Source organism: Lutjanus erythropterus, chromosome 17, assembly GCF_056507025.1.
Source record: "Lutjanus erythropterus isolate fLutEry1 chromosome 17, fLutEry1.hap2, whole genome shotgun sequence".
Classification (NCBI taxonomy): Eukaryota; Metazoa; Chordata; class Actinopteri; order Lutjaniformes; family Lutjanidae; genus Lutjanus; species Lutjanus erythropterus.
The window spans coordinates 29255696-29274467 of NC_139333.1; the positions used below are offsets into that span (position 1 = coordinate 29255696).

Here is an 18772-nt window from a genome sequence, read left to right on the forward strand (position 1 = left end):
TAAAGGCTCAAGTTCAAGGTTTTTTGTTATTGCTGTTGCTGTTGTTTGTTTGTCAAGTACAGTATAAAGTCATCAAATGTCTGACTCAAGGCCACATCTCTGGAATGAAGAATCTGTAGGTAAAATTTTGGAATCACGAACGTTTCTGTTTGTGGTCCAAGTAGTTTTGACTGATCACTTTTGGGCAGGCTTTGGTTGCTTGTACGCAAACAGTCCACATGGTGACCAAAAGAGGCAGGAGGCACTGGAACACAGCTATCATCTCTCAGTGATTCAGATTTTTTAAAATTTGTTTGCATGCAAATCCAGATCTGTTTATGGAGATCAGCCAAAATGTCATCTGGACCTAAAACCTGCCCATAAAAAGATGTCTGTTATCTGTTGTCTGGATATTCTCTGGCTATATCAAAAGTGATTGTTGTCAGACAGTTCAGAGATTGTGTTAGCATACATGGCCTCACAACGAGGACTTCCTCGTTAGCACTTCCTACATGTATAGTCTGCATGTAGCATGAGACCTGGAGACAGCGTTAGCTTGCATATTTCTGTATATTTATTTTGTCTTAATTCCAGTGTGAATGTAGAGCTGGATAACAGTCCTGTCAGACTGAATGTAGTTTTCCTTCAGTTTTTCCTCTATTTCTCTCCTTTTCTATTTCTTTTGATCTGTTTCCCCCCTCGTTCACCTCTCTCCACCCACAGATCAATCCCCTCCCTCTGTCTCTCCCCTCCCCACATTTTCACTCCCCTCTGCCTCATTTCTCTCCTCTCCCTCCGCTCACTCGCTGCAGTGATGTACCGGCTGCCTGGACTCCACTTCTCCTGCTCCTCCTGCTCCTCCTCCTCCTCCTCCTCCACGTCTCCTCAGCGGCGATGTCGGGGACTCTGTAGGGGAACAGCAGAGCAGGACGCCGGCTGTAAGGCAGGTGGAGAGTCACTGTGAGATCTGGATGTGAAGGTAAGACCACAGACTGACCATACAAGGACGAACAAAGCCAAAGAAAACTGTTTATGCATGAGTGTCTGTTGTGAAAGGATTAAATGTTCCTGTTTCTTGTGCAATCAGCACTGTTCTACATCAGTGACTTCACATGTTGGTGCAAGGCACAGTCTTATTATTAAAGTTATTCAGGGAGCAGGGAGTCTGGATTGTCTCACTTCAGGTGTTTCAGAATTGTCTTGAACTTTTACATTAACATTAACAGTGTTTCATTGTTATTTCACCTCCTAAATCTTATAGAAAAGAGACAGTTGTCATCATGTTAGTCTGTAATTTTTGTTGCCAAAAAGTCTGGATTCTGTCGTCCTAACAACTCCGACCACAGGACAGGATTTTGGCCTCGTGAATGAACTTTGTTCTTCACGATGAGGACATTTATTCGAAGCCAGATTCTACTGTATTCCATCCAGTCATGCTCGTTGCGCGGCTGAAGCGATGGCATTCGTCGTCCACCACTTTTTGTCCAGACTGAAATGCACACATCCATTTAATTTTTAATCTACCTCCGCCAGGTTAAAGACGTCACTCATCCAGTGAAATGTCTCCACACCTCCTGGATGGATTGGCTCTTAATTTGGAACACACATTCATGGTTCCTGCCTCGTAGAAATTACATTTGTATATAACTAAATCGTTTTCAGAATTATGCTGTGGTGGCAAATGTGAGCCCTTCCTGGATTATGTTCACAGAAGGCGTTTCTTTGAAAGAAAACACTTATATAAGCATTGGATTCACTTTGGGTGGATGGCAGGCGGACAATGTGCAAACCTGCAACAAAAGTGCTTTGGTTAAGATTAGGAAATATCACCATTTTGTGAAGGTTTAGGTAATAACAGCACTTTGGTTAGGGAACGATTGTCATCTCAAAATACTTACTGGCACACACACACTTTGATGAACACCATGACATTATCATTATGTTAATAAAAATGTGTTTCAGTCAGCATTTCGTTTCCCTCAAACATGTATTTGCTGTTGCATATTATTTTTATATAAACAATTTCTATGAGATAGAAAAAAAGAGACATTAGTCATCATAGCAGGGACAGGATTTTTGCTTCATGAATGAACTTTTAACAGGAGAACATTTTTATTGTGCTGCCTGTCAGACATTGATTTTCTGTCTAGTCTTGCTAGTGGTGTGGCTGTAGTCACTTTCACTTTGGTCCTGAGTCTGAAATACACACATCAGTGGTCAGTGTCCACCAGCCTGACTTTTTTCAGAAGGGCGCTGGTGTCACCACCGCTGCTTTTTTTTTTTTTTTTCAGGAAGCCAGTCATATATTAAATGGGGACTCATCACCTTGGTAACCATGAAAATGGAGGAGAGTCTGCCTGTCTGTTTTTTTTTTTGTTTTTTTTTTCTGACACAACTTGTGTCTGGGCAGGAGAGCAGAGAAAAAGATGTTTTTCAAAGTGTTCAGTGTGTTCATCTCTCAGTACTTCTGTAGCTTCTAACTGAATCTCTGTGGTTTGAAGTTTAGTTTCTCTCCAGCGCCGCTGTTTGTACTTTCAGGTTTCTTATCGTTTCATGTTGCTTTCAGCTGATAGGAGTCATGTTAAGTTACTGCTGATGAAAACCAAACATTTCTGGATTTTACTCCTTCATAATAAAAGCGTTTAGATCACAAAATATTGGAGGACTTTTATTGTGTAGAATTGATAGGAAATAATTTGAGGTTCAACTCAAGACACTCATGTTAATCCCAAACCAAGCCAGCATGTCTGTGGGGAAAAGGGAGAGCAATCATCTTCTGATCAGCGCTCACAGTGAGAAAAAATATAAAAAAAAATAGATTCTGAAAAGCAAAGGGGTGATGCTTTTTTCTTAACTGTACAGACGCTTCATCCCAGCCCCTTTCTGCCAGAAAAAAACACAATGTGGACACTATTTTCATCCAGCAGGTCACAGATTTCACTTTCTCTGTGAAATGCCTCAACATCTAGTGGATGCATCTGCACTAAATTTACAGACATTCACAGTTAATGATGGATGAGGAATCTTGACTTTAATGAGGACTAATTTCCTCTGGTGCCAACATGAGGTGGTCTGGATTGTCTCACTTCAATTGTTTCATAACTGTCCTGAACTTTTATATTAACATAATTTACTTCAAGTGTTTTGTAGTTATTTCACCCCCTAAATGTTCTTAGAAAGATACATTTGTCATCAGATTTGTCTGTGAGTCTGTTTCCTGCACTCTGTCTTCCTAACAACACTGACCACAGGTCAGAAATTTGGCCACATGAATCAGTTTGAACAGCGGCGTGACGAGGAAATTAAACTGAAGCCACACTTTAATGCCTGCGGTTTGTCTGGATTGTCTAACTTCAGGTATTTCTTAACTGTGTTGAACTTTTATATTAATAGAAATTTAATAGTACTTTGTTGTTATTTCGGTGAAGCTGTGTCTATTGTAGATTAGGTTTTGGGTCATTTCTTTTTTGTTTAATCAAAAATTGCTAGTTCTCTTAAATTTTGACTGAATCACAAAAAGTTAGGATTGTAATGAGGTTGCTAACTGAGACTGAGTCTATTTAAGGACTAACAGAGATGTTAAGATAACCTTGGTTAATGTATGTAGAGGTCCTGTGTTTATATTAAAGGTAGAATCTGCAGGATTTGTCCGAGCTGTTCGTAAACACACCAGAAAGATAGCTCATTGTTGGGTCTCATTTCCAGGATGTCAAATACCAAGTTTTTGTGATTGGTGAGGCATCCTGCAATGCAAAATAATGAGAAAATAAAAAAACACAATTGCAAGTTATGCCTGTAAGGTCAGTTTTTGTCTGAGAGCAGATCCCCTGGTTCAAGTCGAGCCTCCAGCTACTTTAAATGTTATGTATGTTATGGAAATGTCATTTCAAGTACATGCCTGTCAGCGCCGCCCCGTCGCGTCTACTAGTACAGAGATGGTTCGAAGACCTGGCAACCTTTCTACTGTTCTCCTTAAAGCTTATCTTCGTTAACTGCCCTTTTATAAGTACTTACTTTTTGTACTTGTATATATGAATGTCTGAAAGTGTGTGTAATCTTGTCTTTTAACTTTTTTCTTTTCTTTCCTTTTTTTTCTTTTCATTACTAATGAATTCAGGTATGCACTGGAGAGCAGGCTTGATTAAGCCCCTCTGAGGGTTTTTGCACCTCTACATCACATTTTATCAGTTTATACATGTGTGAAGTGTTATTTTTTATGTGCGTGAGAAAATCTAGAAATATCCCAGACTCCCTTCTAGGTGGCGTTGTCAGAGAACCTACCCTGCTCACATTCCCTCCTAAATCTTCTGAGAAAGACACATTTGTCATCATATTAGTTTAATTTCTGGTGCCAAAATTCTGGACTCTGTCTTCCTAACAACTCTGACCACGGGTCAGGATTTCAGTCTCATGAACAGCAGTGGAAATTTATTTGAAGCCACATTCTGGTGTTGCCTGTCGGCCATCGATATATTCGATCGATCCATTAAAATATATGAAGAAGCTGTTCTCCAGCAGCTCTTACTTTCCTGATGAACTCCATCTTCCTCCTCGATCTCATGTGAAACAGCAGCTACATGTTTGCTGCATGGTTAAGCTGGCAGCACCCTGCATCTCCCCGCGCTGTTGTTTCAGGTGCTCCGTCTCTCGATGAATAATTAAGAGGACTCAGTGGAGCACAGATAAAGTTCAGTTCAGCTTCCTGGGCACTGAGCCCCCTGCAGAGCTGCGTCCTATAGCCTGCAGCTGTATCTCGACCCTGGGAGCCAAAACAAGAGTCTTAATCAGAAACATGCCTCTGCCTCCGGTCCTCACTGATGATGTCAAGTTGATGCTCTTTTTTGGGGGGGCAGTTTTCCTGCTGACACTTGACAGGAACACTATGATCTGTGATGATCGGTATCCCTCATTTCCTCCGTGTAAGACAACTGTAACCGTCTGAGAATGGACTTAATAAAACACCTCTGAGGTGAGAACAGCTCCATTCTCACCCAGAATCTGTAGCACCCGAGGGACCGGAGGTGGCGATTGAATTTGTGATGAAGAGCGAGCAGAGGAGACAGAGAGCTCTCTGGACCCGGCCGGCGTAAAGAAGTGGCTGCAGGGATATTGATTGGTCAGTGTAATTACTGCTCCATGTTCTGTTTGCTGTGCTGTGCTGGCGACCTCGCGGCCCTCTCATTCATAATGATCATCTTTCTTACTGCTGGTCCCGGGACGAGGCCGCGAGCAAACAGATCAGGTGTCTGACAGAAAGACGAAGTCTGCAGAAGACATTTTAACATGTTTTTAGAGTGAATGTGTGCAGTAGTGATGTTCAGAAGTGATTTTCATCAGGTCCACTCTGCTTTTTTTCCCATTTTATCCCTGAAGCACAGCTTTTTTTACTTGCTGCAGTGAAGCTTGTAGCAGCTACTAATGTAAGAAGTGCTAGATAAAAGTCACTTTTTTTCTATGTAAATTTATCTTTTGGCATGTATTTAGGGTCCAGAAATAAATAATAGAACAATAGTTAACATCATGTTTATTCATGCATAACAATTTATGACAATAAACCCAATGCTATACTCCTGCTGTGACCACACACGCATCAGGATGCACTTATGAATTGTGCGTCATTTGAGTGAACGCCGTCTGGCTGACAATGACACCACACCTCTGTGCAGTGGCATTTTTTAGACCAAAAACTTTGTTTCAATGTTGTCCCAGGCTAAATATTGTCGGATTTACAGATATTAATTCATCATTACAAGGACAACACAGAAGAAAATGTGATTCACTTTGAACTTCTCCTATTTCACAGAATTCACACAACCTCCTGCCAACTTCAAGCTTCAGAGGAAGGATTCCTGCTGTCAGCTGTGCAACTTAAGACCTTTGACTCCTTCTTATGTTTCCTGTTACATAAGATTCAGGGACATGATTAATTTGAATATATGTTCATAATTTTGGCTTCACAAAATATTATTTAAACATTTTGCGTCAAATCTTGCAAGTAACTGTCTTCTAACTGTGTTCATGCTGAACGATAAATTATTTCCACACACAGATTGGAACTTGGCTTCCTCAAAAACAGCATGAATCTCTTTAGCTCAGTGAGATTTGTGTGATTTACTCCAAAGAAAAATCCTCTTATTGATCCTGTTTTCTCACATATTAAGCAAATGATTCCACAGTCTGATCATTTCACATTTTCACCTCATTGAAACAGGAATCCAACCCACACTGAAAAACAGAGGCAAGCTTACGAACGCCTCTGCATGCACATCTTTAGTGTACTGTCACATCCTCCAAAAAAGGGTTCCCCTGAAAGCCATGGTGTAGCTCCAACACTGACAAAACGGGATAAACTTTGATGATCGATTACTTGTTGAAGCTTTTTTTTTTTTTAGGAAAAAATCCCTACCTTCTTAAATCTGAATATTTGCTGGTTTTCTGCTTTCTTCAGACGAAACAAACAATTGGAAGATGTCGCCTTGACTTTTAGAAAAATTGTGAAACAACTTTATCATTTTAGGCAGTTATAACATATTATATAAGATTTTACCAGTGTAACACTTATGCATAAACACATGCAGAGGAGAAAGAGTTGTGTTCCTCTCTGAGGTCAAACGCTGCAGGCATGAATGTATGTCTGCATACAGACTGCACCTCCTCTGGGAGTTAAGGCCTATTAATACTGAATAGGACATCCTATCTCAGCATGTGGGATGTGGTTACATAACAAAGACTGAAATATGAGAAGGTTTTATTGATAAACAAAGGCACCAAAATGCATTTGAGTAAAGAAAAACAAAATGGAAAAAACACCATAAAACTCTCAACTCACATTTCTCAGGAAGTGTCATTTAATTTATGGATTTAAGTTACTGAGCCAAAACGCTGGGAGCATGTAGCGTGATAAAGAGTTCTTATCACAGCTGAGACAAATACATCAGCTGTACAGATTAATTCAGAGACAGGACAGCTTTATAAGACTGATATGAGGTCTGTCCTCATCTCAAGTTACATTAAATGTTAATACCAGTGGACAGCATGAAGGCATTTGTCAGAATGCAACATATGAGCCATCTGACTTCCTTTACAGATGTTGACTTTTTTTTTTTTGTCATTTTTCCAGTTGAACTTTATTCTTGACCTTGAAAACAGAAGTTGACAAAATAATCTCACTGCAGTCGATCATATAACATGATCCTTATCAGCAGATGGAAGCTGATCATTTGTCACGAAATTGTGGAAGTTCAGATTTTCATTTTCTCCGAAGAACTTCACGGACCTCTCGTCGCAGCCGCAGACTTGACTTAGCGATAATTGCGGGTAACGGGTCAGTTCTGGATCTCAGCTTTGCAAGTGTGGGCAGGTTTGTTAAGCTGGACCCGCACAGGACTTTGTATCAGGGGACAGAGGATGCGAAGACCTTCGGGTGCTTTTGATTGGTGACATCAATCGAGGAGCCAATTTTAGAAGTTATGGGAAGTGACAAATTTCTGTCTCTGTTTGCCAACTTTGACACGAGACGACCAGAATGCATCATCCTTCCTGATCTCACTTAACTTCCCATCATTCATTCATAAAATACAAAGTATGTCTCCACCTTTTGACTGTAAGATGTTTTAAGAACAACGTGAGGAAGCGTCTATCATGCCGACCTCTCCCTCGCCTATACAACTTAATTACACCATTGATCCTGACGATTGCCGTTCGATCCTGGCTTTTCTGCTAGTTTATGCCGCTAAGGTGAATCAAAGCAGGAAAACATTTGATGCTGTCCAATTTTATGATCACATTCCTGCTACAGGCCATAAAATGTGCCAGTCATATCATGCACATGCAGGGATTTGGCACTTAAATAGCCTTTACAATGGCAGTAACTAAATATGAGATGCAGTGATTGCCCCGCTCAAATCACGAGGCCAGTTTCAACGAGTGGGTGTCCGCGGCTCCGTGATGATGTTTATGTTGGTTCAGCATCCACAAATGGTTTGTCACTGAAAGCTTGAGAGATAACGCAGTCCAAATATGGCTTCACGGATGAGTGAAGTAAATTAGGAGAGCAGGCGGAGGAGAGGCAGACGGAGAAAAACAGGATGGATGGCTCCCAGGTGAAAAGGTTAGTTGGGGAGACAGGAGGATAATGACTCAGGGGAGGGTGGAGGGTGACGGGGTCATCGCCGTCAGCCCATCTGTTGTTGTGAACCTGCAGTTTAATCGACTGAGTCCAAACTCAGTGTATTTACTGACTGTTTGTTTCCACACGTTTGTCTCTAAAAACAGCAAACAATTCAGGTGTTAAAATGTGAGATAGAAGCAGCAACATAGAGCAGATTATCATCTGTATAATAAAGAGTTTTTGATACTTGATCTCATCATTTTAGACCAACAGTTTATATAGAACTATTTATAGCCAAGACTGTCCCCTGTGACTTGTATGAGAGTTAATTATCTCTGATTACAGCAACATAAACAAAAGTATTAATGAAAACATAACCAATTATTTTTTTATTTCATTTATGGAATAATTTAAAGGCCTAATGAATCCCAGAATCCTGCCACTGGATCGACAAAAAACTCTCTCAAATGTAAAAATGTTCTTCTTCTCCTTGTCTTAAACTAAGATAAATTCTAGTTTAAATTATGGGTTTTGGACCATCGGTCAAATAAGAAACAAGAAATCCGATGACATCGCCTTGGGTTCTGGGAAATTATGAAGGAAAGGAACCAGCAGGTTAATTGATTAAGAAAATAAGTAGGGATGCACCGATTGACTGGCCAGTTTTCAGTGTGACCGTCCAGTCAGCGTCATATATCTGATTCTGTGTTGGACATATTCACAAACATACTCCGGATCACATCATGTGTGCAGCAGACAAACGGACCGTAACATCAAAGTCACAACAGCACTGATCACAGCCACACACACTCAGACACAGGTTTGCATGAAGTCAGTGTTAGCGATAGAGTCCAAGAACAGGATAAAGAAAAGACAGTTTACAAGGAGTTGGAGCAGCTGAGTGGCTGACAGTGTTGGCAAACAGCCGTAAAGTTTCAGCTCTCCATGCTAATGTTAGCCAGCAGCAGACTGCTGTTCACAGACTGACAGTTAAAATCTCACCTCCTGTTCCTGTGTTGATGAGTCTCAATTTCCTTGTTTAACTTTTCCTTCTGTTTTTCTCAATGCAAAGTTTTTCTACAGCAGCACAGCTTCATTTTCCTGTTTCTTTACATCTGCTTCCACATGAGATCACGTGAAATTGTATCCTGCAAGATCCTGTGAGATTCCACAAGATCTCGCAAGATCACATTCCCTCTAGTACATAATCTTAATAAAATAATAAAATAAAGCCTGGACTTGGAGGACTTTTGGAGAAAATTTAAAATAGTTTTTAATAAATATTTTGTAGTTGGTGTTTTATCATGAATATCCTATTTATTTTTGCAAAAATGTTTGTGAGTGCTGTCAATTACAGTGGTTAGAAATCAGAATGAATCAAAAGATTATTTTTCAATGCAAAATACTTTAATTTCAAGACTTCAAAAACTACTATCTGCTAAATCCAACCTTAATTTAAAATCTAGTGTAGTATTACAAAGCAAATCTAAAAATGATGTCACTGATCACTGATGTGTTTTAAATAATTTTTGGACAACAATGGGGCTCTGTGACACAAAGGAGGAAGATCAGGCTGTGATACACACACACACACACACACACACACACACACGCAATATTTGTTATTCAATTGATTGTTTGTTTTGTTTTTTTCATTAGATTTGATGACAACAAGAAAAATACAGAATATCATCAAACCAATCAAACCAAGTTCACAGTCTACCAAATCCATCAGTTTCCCTTCTGTTCCCTGCTTTTTAAATTAAAACACTGACTCCGGGCCCTTTTCTCTGTCTCAACCTCATTTTCCAGGCGAAGCGCCAAGGTCATGATCGACTGGCCCAATGTGACGGCGTCCGGCCACCGGGAGGAGGGCCTGAAACCTGAGGAGCTGCAGAAGTCCAAGTGTGTCCTGGGCTTCATCCCCGTCATCTACTACAGCATCCTGCTCTGTGTGGGAGTACCAGGTACACGGTCATGATGGCATGTGGTGGGAACTGTGTGCAGATGAAGTGTTAACTCTCGTAGCTTTATTCTGCAGGGTTGATTAGTCGATCTGTCTCAGATGTGAAGCAGGGAGCAGGTGAGCTGGATGAGGACCAATCAGGAAACCAGGAGAGTGAGGGAGGCGCCACGCCCACAACACAGAAGCACAGAGGCACAGTTCCTCTCCAGAAAATATTCCGCCACATATTTTTTTAATTGTGTGGCTCTTCTAGACTTTTCAAATGTTACTGGACCAAACAGATGAAATCCTGATAGAAGTCATTTTTCAGGGGGCTGTGACTCCAGTGCCAGGACTGTAGAGCATCACATGGCGTTGTCATTACACAGTTTGGTGACCACGTCCTGTGATGAATAATGAGATTGGCTCCCATCCTCTGGGAATCCCACAGGTATCCTGTGACCCACAGGATTCCCAAAAAACTGTCAGCTTCTAGTGGCCACTTCTTACATAATGGACTTTAAAGGTCAGCGTATTAATCATTGCACTGCATGATTTTATTAGTTGGATTTGCACTGAACCACAGCTTGAATCTCTGCATTGATATCTATTTATAACAGAAGACAGAAGAAATCAATACAGCAGTGAGTTAGAGGGACATGACAGAGCTCTAATGGACCAGTGAGACATTGTTGGAGCACGGGACCGAGCTCTGATGGCTCTTTTCACAGGTCACAATAATCTAATCATCTGATAATCACTTTGTTTATGAGTATTTATCCGTCCATCGATCCCTGCAGCCAGCTGTCAGCGTGATGGACAGCGTTCACCTCAGCATTGTTCTCATTACTGAGCTTCCTCCACAAGTCGATGGCGGTCATTTGTTATCGATCCAGCTGGGATTTAGACGGAGCGGTGTCCAAAACAAGCGGACGTGTCACCAAAGCATCCAGATGCGTCACGTAATTGTTCCCAAAGGGAAATAAATATTAAAGGCCAGCGGGCCAGAGTCAACAGCTGGGTGAGTGACGAGGTCCGAAGGTCTGAGTTATTTAAATAAATACAGTGAAAATGTCACGCTGACGACAAGACAACAGACTGCAGATACAGTACAGAGGAGATGCTGTGTTAGATGTGCTGCGAGGAGACAAATGAAATCAATGGTGTGTAACTTACACTGTGATTATTTTTTCCCCACAAACACACCACAGTCTTTAAAGGGACAGTTCTGATTTTATAAGTGTGGTTGTCTGAGGTATTTAGCTACAGTCAGCGTTGATCGATACGCCTCCAGTTTGTGCTGCTGTGGTCAGCGGCAACACCTGTTTTATTTAATGTCGTGTTTTGAGGGGTTAATTCAGATTCACCAAAGTCAACTAATAAAGATGAACACCTGTGTTCTGCAAGGTAAAATCACTGCTGGTGGACATTGGTGCTTTTAAAAAGAGCAATATTTGACATAACGAAAATTCTTGCCATCAGAAATGGCAAGAAAAGTGGGGTTCAAGATGAAACCACTTATGCAGTTGGACAAAGGGGTCAGAAATCCATTTGCCAGAAGTCAATTTTTTACTTGCCCATCAATCATTTAGTCTACAAAATGATAGAAACGAGTGAAAAATGTCGATTGAGTCCAAGGTGATTTCTGTAAATGACTCTTTGTGCCCGTCCCAAACCAAAGAGATTCGGTTTTATTTGAAAACCGATTCCCCAGATTTTTTCATGCAGTTAAATATAATAAAGAGCAGAAAATGTGATCTAATTCTCCTCTTCTTTTTATGTGTTTCTCTTTGTTTCCATCAGTGAACATCCTCACAGCGGTGGCTCTGTCCAGACTGGCGTGTCGCACTAAGAAAGCTCTGTACTACTATCTACTGGCGGTGACGGGCTCAGATATTCTCTCCCAGCTCTTCATCATCTTCGTCGGCTTCCTGCTGGAGACGGCGGTCTTTCACCGCGACGTCCCCGCGCTCCTGCTGCACTCCGTCAGCGCCGCCGAGTTTGCCGCCAACCACGCCTCCATCTGGTCCACTGTACCCCTCACCGTGGACCGCTATGTGGCGCTGTGCCACCCCCTCCTCCACCGCCAGATCAGCTACCCGGCACGGGCCAGGAAGATCATCGCGGTGGTGCTGGTGGTATCGCTCGCATCGGGCGTGCCGTTCTTCTGGTGGTCGGACATGTGGAGGAACAGCCACCCGCCCACCGCGCTGGACACCGTCCTCATCTGGACCCATGTGACTATCATCTACTTCCTGCCCTGCAGCATCTTCTTGGTGCTGAACTCTCTGATCATCCACACACTGAGGGCGAGGCAGCGGCAGCAGCCCTGCCAGGAGGAGCACGGGCCAAAGTCCGCGCCTCGTCACCGACTTGGGAAAACGACGGCGATGCTGCTCGCCATCACCTCCGTGTTCTCTGTGCTGTGGGCTCCCAGGACGATCGTGGTCATCTACCACCTGTACGTGTCCTCAGTGCACAGAGACTGGCGCGTCCACCTGGCCTACGACCTGTCCAATATGCTCGCCATGCTCAACACGGCCGTGAACTTCTTCCTCTACTGCTTCGTCAGCAAGCCGTTCCGCAACGCCGTGCGGGACGTCGTGCTGCTTAGGGGGGGCCCACTGTACCCACGCCGCACTCTGCCGCAGCAGCAGGCCCACACCAACGCCTCCATCTCCTCTCTGTACAGTGGGAACAACAAGCGCTCACAGCGGGACTCCACCCCCCTGTCACCTCGCAGGGCCAGAAAGCCCTCATGACCCCGTGACCCCCCCAACTCTTAAACCGAAACACCCATCATCCCACGGTCCCTGAGCGCTTCTGACCCCAGGGACGAGAACCGCGTTCCAGCTCCGACTGTGGACAGCTGCCAGTCAGCCCTGGAGCGTTCTCAAAGTTCCTCAAATGAACTCACAAGAAGTTTGGGGTTTTTTGTATGATATTATGTCACCGGTTGATGTTTGTCCACGTAGATCAGATAACATGACAGCGTATTTATTTTTCTTTCAAAAGAATTTGACAAAATAAAAATAGGTTTTTGGTATTTTTTCTTTTCCATACATGGTAGTAATGTGGTAAAAAATATTTTTATATTGTTACGAGAAAAAAAGAAAAGAATAACAGTTTGTTTTGTCTGTGATTGATCCAGTAGTTAGACCTGACCCAGTCCTAGTTTCATCATGTCAAGTGGCATTCAGTTTCCATCAGTCTTTTTTAATTACCCTAATATGACATCCACTCTGTATGGAAACCCATATCTGCAAGTAAAAAAGAAAAAGACATTATTATGAGGAAAAAAGTCAAAAATAATGAGTTAAAGTCATGAATATGAGAAGAAAAGTCAAAATCATGAGATGACTTAAAAAGTGATAAATTATGATATTAGATTACATAAATGATTAGATTTGAAAAAGTCAGCATCATGAGATAAAGTCCTAATTATGTGATCAAAAATTGAAATTTCAACCTTAAACTTTTTTATCTCATAATCTTGACTTTTAATCTCTTAATTGTGATGATGACATGGGGATATTTTTTTCTTTTACTGGAGGAAATTGGTTTCCACAACTCTGGAAGCAGCTAAGAGGAAGAAATGAGAGTTTTAATTTGAATTGGCTGCTATTTCTGCTGAAAGTCCAAAAGACAATCCGCCCCGCTGAGCACAGCCAACCGAGCAAAGAAAAGCCACTCCATCTCTGCGGGCACAAAACCCCACAGCTGCTGCGGCGAGTGTTTATTTTTCATGAAATGTAACTCGATGGAGCCTTAAATGAAAGCTTGCTGTTGAAGCGGCGGGAGTGAAGACCTCGCTCTTCAAACAGCCCCTCCGCTACATCGCCACCAACACGGCCTCAGCTCTGCCTAAACAAACCACAGATTAGCCTGATGGTCTGCACACACACACATACATCTAAGTACACACTCTCATGCATGTACGGACACACACACACACACACACACACACACACACACACACACAGATGTCGGCTGGTACATTTCCATCTGATGCAACAGGAGTTTTCATGTAACATCATCGCAGTTTGATGCCGAATGAGAGATCTGCACTTAAACGTCTTATCTGCATGAATGATTTAAAGTTTCAAATGAGCCATCTGTTGTTGACGTATATATTTTTAATTAGTGCCTGCGGGAAAAGTGAGCTGTGCTGTCACTTTGATTTTTCATGCAGCACTAATATGTTCTGGTCCAATTGTGATGTTAAATAATGAGTTATTTCTGCAGTCTGATAAATGTCTCAACATCAACTCCTGACTTTTAAAGGAACACTGCAGAACATTCAAGGCTACTGTAGACAAAGAACTGCTCATAACTGTCATGTACAGTATATATTTCACATCCTGTGAGGTTCACAGCTGAGATATGAACAGTTGTTGTAAATCACTGGATTTGTACGTGTTGTATTTGTACCTGGTGCTGTGATGGTGTTGTCTTAACTTGTGCTTTAAATGACTGTTTTAGTCTTACATAGACATAGACGGAGCTTCGCAACATTTTTCACCATTTTCTGGCATTTTATGGACCAAACAACTAATCGATTAATCAGGAAAATGATCAACAGATTAATTGATAAAGAAAATAATCATCACAGGAAAGACTTGAATCCAAGCGTGGAGCTCACAGTGTGTCTGGATTTTTCAACTGACAAGATTGTGACAGGGTTAATGAATCGATTGTTAGTTGCAGCCCTGATTGTAACATGTTAGTCATGACAACATTAAGGCATCCTTGGTAGTTTTTCTGCCCTCAAGTCTAAAAAAACAAAATATAATGATACAGGTTTCATATTTGTAATAATAGAAATTACCTCCAGATTTCATGGTTTATTATGTGATAATTAACAAGTACTGTGTCGTGTGGGTGTTAATTATGGTATAATATATTAAATTTGTGGTTGATTTCAAAGAAAGTTCAAAAATGTGAAATGATGATTGCTTTTACTTACATGAAAATGACACTTGCAAATTATTCCATACTTGCCATGAAATTTGGGGGTAATTTGTGAGTAAATTCAGATACATTTCCAATATGTTGCTTTGTAAAAACATATTTAATTCTACACAATGCAGTGTAAAGCACAGTACATTATATATACATCTGTCTCTGAGTATAGATCATTCTGACCACCCATTTAGGCTCAGAGTTTCCAGTGCCTGCTCTCGTCCCCCCACAGTCCTCTCTGTGTTTACTGTATCAGTCAGAGAGACAGTGTTATCTCCCCTGTGTGTCCCCGTGTCAATCTGCTCACGTCTCCCCGCGGTCGTCCCACACTGAGTTCTGAGAGCCCGTACACAGATGTAGAGACAAACCGTTTCTTTGAAGATGTCTCCTGCTGCCTGACAGTAACAGAGGGGGGAGCATGTAGCGGCGACCTTACGTCGGTTATGACGGTGGGGGTCAGAGAGACGACTGGATAAACAGTTAAGACCGTAATGTGATGCTAAGATGTCAGAGCAGGCTTTGATTAAAGTTTAATGGAGGTTTCACACACACACACACACACACAGAGCTGTGAGGGAGGACAGACCTGAGGACATTAAACAGCAGGTAAAACCCCACCGACCACACGTCCCCTGCCTGCCTGCCACCTGTCCTCTGTGCCTGTTCAAACACCTGGTTATGTCCCCTGACTCTGCTCCTATTCAGCCCTGCGTGCTGCTCAGCAGGTGTCAGGAGACATCAAATGAAAAGACAATGCACCACAGAGAGTGACAAGTGTGTCCTATCAGACCAAATTATCTAAATACAGGAAGGACTTTATGGACAGTTCAAGTTTCCATTGATAAATCCACTTTATAAGTTTATTCAAACACTTTAACAATCAAGAGAAAAAAGAAAACTATAGATCTGCAGATGTTGGTAAAATCGATGTAGACGGCAGCGAAGTTCAGCACGTTTTCAATCAAGACGACACGTGAAATAAAACTTCAGTAATATTAAAAAAGCTCACTGCACTTTATTATGGAGCTTTTAACAGAGTTTAAGTGGAAAATCTCTGGAACTCCTCAACCTGCAGACAGCCGACAAAAATTTCCAACATGCAAGAAATCCACCGTTCGACAGTCAGAATGGTGACCATTAGCCAAATAAATGAGAGATCAGACGTCAAACTGAGAACCATTAAGCAGAAATTCAGAATGAGTCAGTGAAGCTTCATCTGTACAGTGTCTAACATTCAGAGACAGACGTTCAAATCCACTCTCCATCCAGTGTGGCTCCTTTTAACCATGAAGACAAACTTTATGTTATCTAAACTTCACTACCCCCTCACCCTGTGGTCGCTCAGCTACGAGCCCTGTATCCTCAACCTTACATTCACGAAAAATCAAAACAGCAACAACAGACTTTGCCAGAGATTATTTTGGCATTGAGTCAGTTTATTGAGACGTACATGTATGATGTTTGCGTGGGAGACTGCTATGACTCATGGGAAGCAGCGATGATTAGTTAGATTTTTGGAAACGTTGCAGCACAGGGATTGCATTCACATAGATTAGTTGAATTTGCTGTTTCTTCTTTGGATTAGGCGGGTTAGACGGATTTGTTGGTCACGATAGTCCCGCCCCCAGCCCCTGATGTTAGCAGGTCTTCTTGGTTCTAGACCAGCAAAGTGTCGGTGCCGCTCTCGAACCAGCTTTCCTGGCCGAGAGTCGGACTGGTTTGAGTTTCGGCACCGGCTCTGAACTGGCCCTCGAACTGCCTTGGTGGACAATGGGTAACTGACATGCTGCTACCCCAATGCAACAGAGGTGAAGGAAGTTTCATTTCTGTTGCTCAAATAAGAGACATTACTTTTGAAAAACTCAACAGCAACACTGTCAAAAAATCCACAGCAGGCAGCTTTCACAGGAAGTATATATATTATATATTTTTAATTAATCATATAAAATAATGAAAGCCATCCACATTCAGAACATTTTTAATTTAGTATTTTCTATGATGTTGGAGCATCCTTGAATGCACCAGCCAGGAAAGTTTGCAGCACACACGCCAGCAAAAGTACAATCTTTTAAAAAATGTTTTTCTCCACTAACTTTTTTGACTTTAACTTAAATATTGAACAACCTGTAATGAATCCTGTGCCGTCACTGTGGATGTACAGTCAGAAATCAGTTTGTTTTACAGCTGCAGTGAATTTCAATATGATTAACGCTTAAAGGCATGCTCTCCTGCATGTTGGCTTGTTAAAGTGTCTTCATTTGCATCGTTTCATGTCTCTGTTGTCTTTTGGCACCGTTGCAATGCAGAATGATCCTGTCTGTAAGCACTGAGAAGAGTTTTATATGGAGAAAAATAAATGTTTAACACAGGATGGGCGCAGTTTATTTTCAAATGTGGAGTCACAGAGGAGCAGAGCACAGGAGATTCTCTATCAGGTGGGTCTGTTTTACTTTAGATTACTGAAAAATCTAAACAATTCTCCTCGTGTAGCTTCCACTCTGAGGACCTGGCTTCAGTTTAGACAATTTTTTTTCCATTTATGTTCTCATGTCGAGTAACCACGCCGTCCTCCCAGCCAAATTAGCTTCTGTGTTTGCACAATGAAGAATTTGCCTCACTAAATTCTGTGACCTCTATATAGATGGCATTTTTGCCGCTTATTGTGCCCATACCAAATTTAAATGACAATACTCAAGTTAGCCACTTTGACCATTTTTTCCCAAAACTTAGATTAAATCCAAGCTATGGTTCTTCATCAGACTCATTATATTAAGGCAGACCTGACCCACATGTCCTGGTCTTGTAGTATTTGTTTTAGGGTATGCTAATGACAAATAAAATAAAAGATGTGCTTATTTTTGTAACTCTTTATGCTCAGAGAAGGATTTTGTTGGGATGGAAATCATCACATCTACTCAAAGCCTCGGCTTGGATGAACGACATGATGTCTGTGAACAACTCTGTTTTTTTCTTGAATAGAAATATACATAAAAAAGAACAAATGTGCACGTCCACATTAACCTCCAGGTGTAAGACAGAGGACATAGATCAGTGGGTGCTGTGGATGTTTTATCTGCCTGGTTCACAGCTATAATTTTATGTAGAGATATAATACTGCACATACCGTAACACATTTATAATAGAAAGGTCAGGCAGTAATGTTTTTGTCCTTTCAGTGAAGGACGCTCTGCAGCAGATCACTCCTCTCTAATGTCTCTCTAGGGTTTTGGTTCAATGAGACAATGAACGGGTCAATAAGAAAACTCCCTGAAAGACGTCCACAGATGATATGATGTGGGACGAGCTCAGGAATGAGACATGTAGGTGGTGGAGGTCAGACATGGAGATGAAAACAGAGATGATCTAAATCTAGAAACAGACAGAGAGCCACAAGGAGCCAGAGCAGAGAAATTCATCCCCAGTGAAAGCCTGTTGGAGGACTTAATGACGAAGACTTGTGAGAGACACGTGGAGGAGCAGAGAGGAGAGCAGGAGAAGCCGTCCGCTCTCACTGAGGGAAATGAAGCAGGAGAAATCAGCTGTTGAGCAACACATGTGAGTGAAAGTAAACTGGAGGAACATAAAGAGCAGGAGGAGCTTTTATCTGGCGGACTCCTCCTTTAATCATTGACCAAGCCCTCAAACGCAACAAAATCTTCACGTGTACCGACAGAACTTTAAGCTAACAAAATTCTCTGCCAGATTCAACACTGACCTTTGATAGAGACTGTATACGACTGCATAAGAAAAATAAAGTGAAAATCAAAGAAACTGTT

The 18772-nt window shown here is 41.7% G+C and overlaps 1 protein-coding gene across 1 annotated transcript; it reads left to right on the forward strand.

Annotated features, from left to right (window-relative positions):
* The first annotated feature begins 801 nt into the window (after positions 1–801).
* Positions 802–13388, forward strand: gpr142 (G protein-coupled receptor 142). The gene is made up of 3 exons (XM_084741362.1): positions 802–958; positions 9902–10056; positions 11838–13388. Exons 2-3 carry the CDS (start codon positions 9918–9920, stop codon positions 12794–12796), a joined length of 1098 nt encoding a protein of 365 aa, XP_084597488.1. The 5' UTR covers positions 802–958; positions 9902–9917; the 3' UTR covers positions 12797–13388.
* Positions 13389–18772: the final 5384 nt, after the last annotated feature.

Excerpts from the sequence above, each read along its gene's own strand:
- gpr142 (XM_084741362.1), top strand. The coding sequence starts at position 9,918 with ATGATCGACTGGCCCAATGTGACGGCGTCCGGCCACCGGGAGGAGGGC. Across the intron at positions 10,057-11,837 it reads GCTCTGTGTGGGAGTACCAG|TGAACATCCTCACAGCGGTG; the intron begins GTACACGGTCAT and ends TGTTTCCATCAG.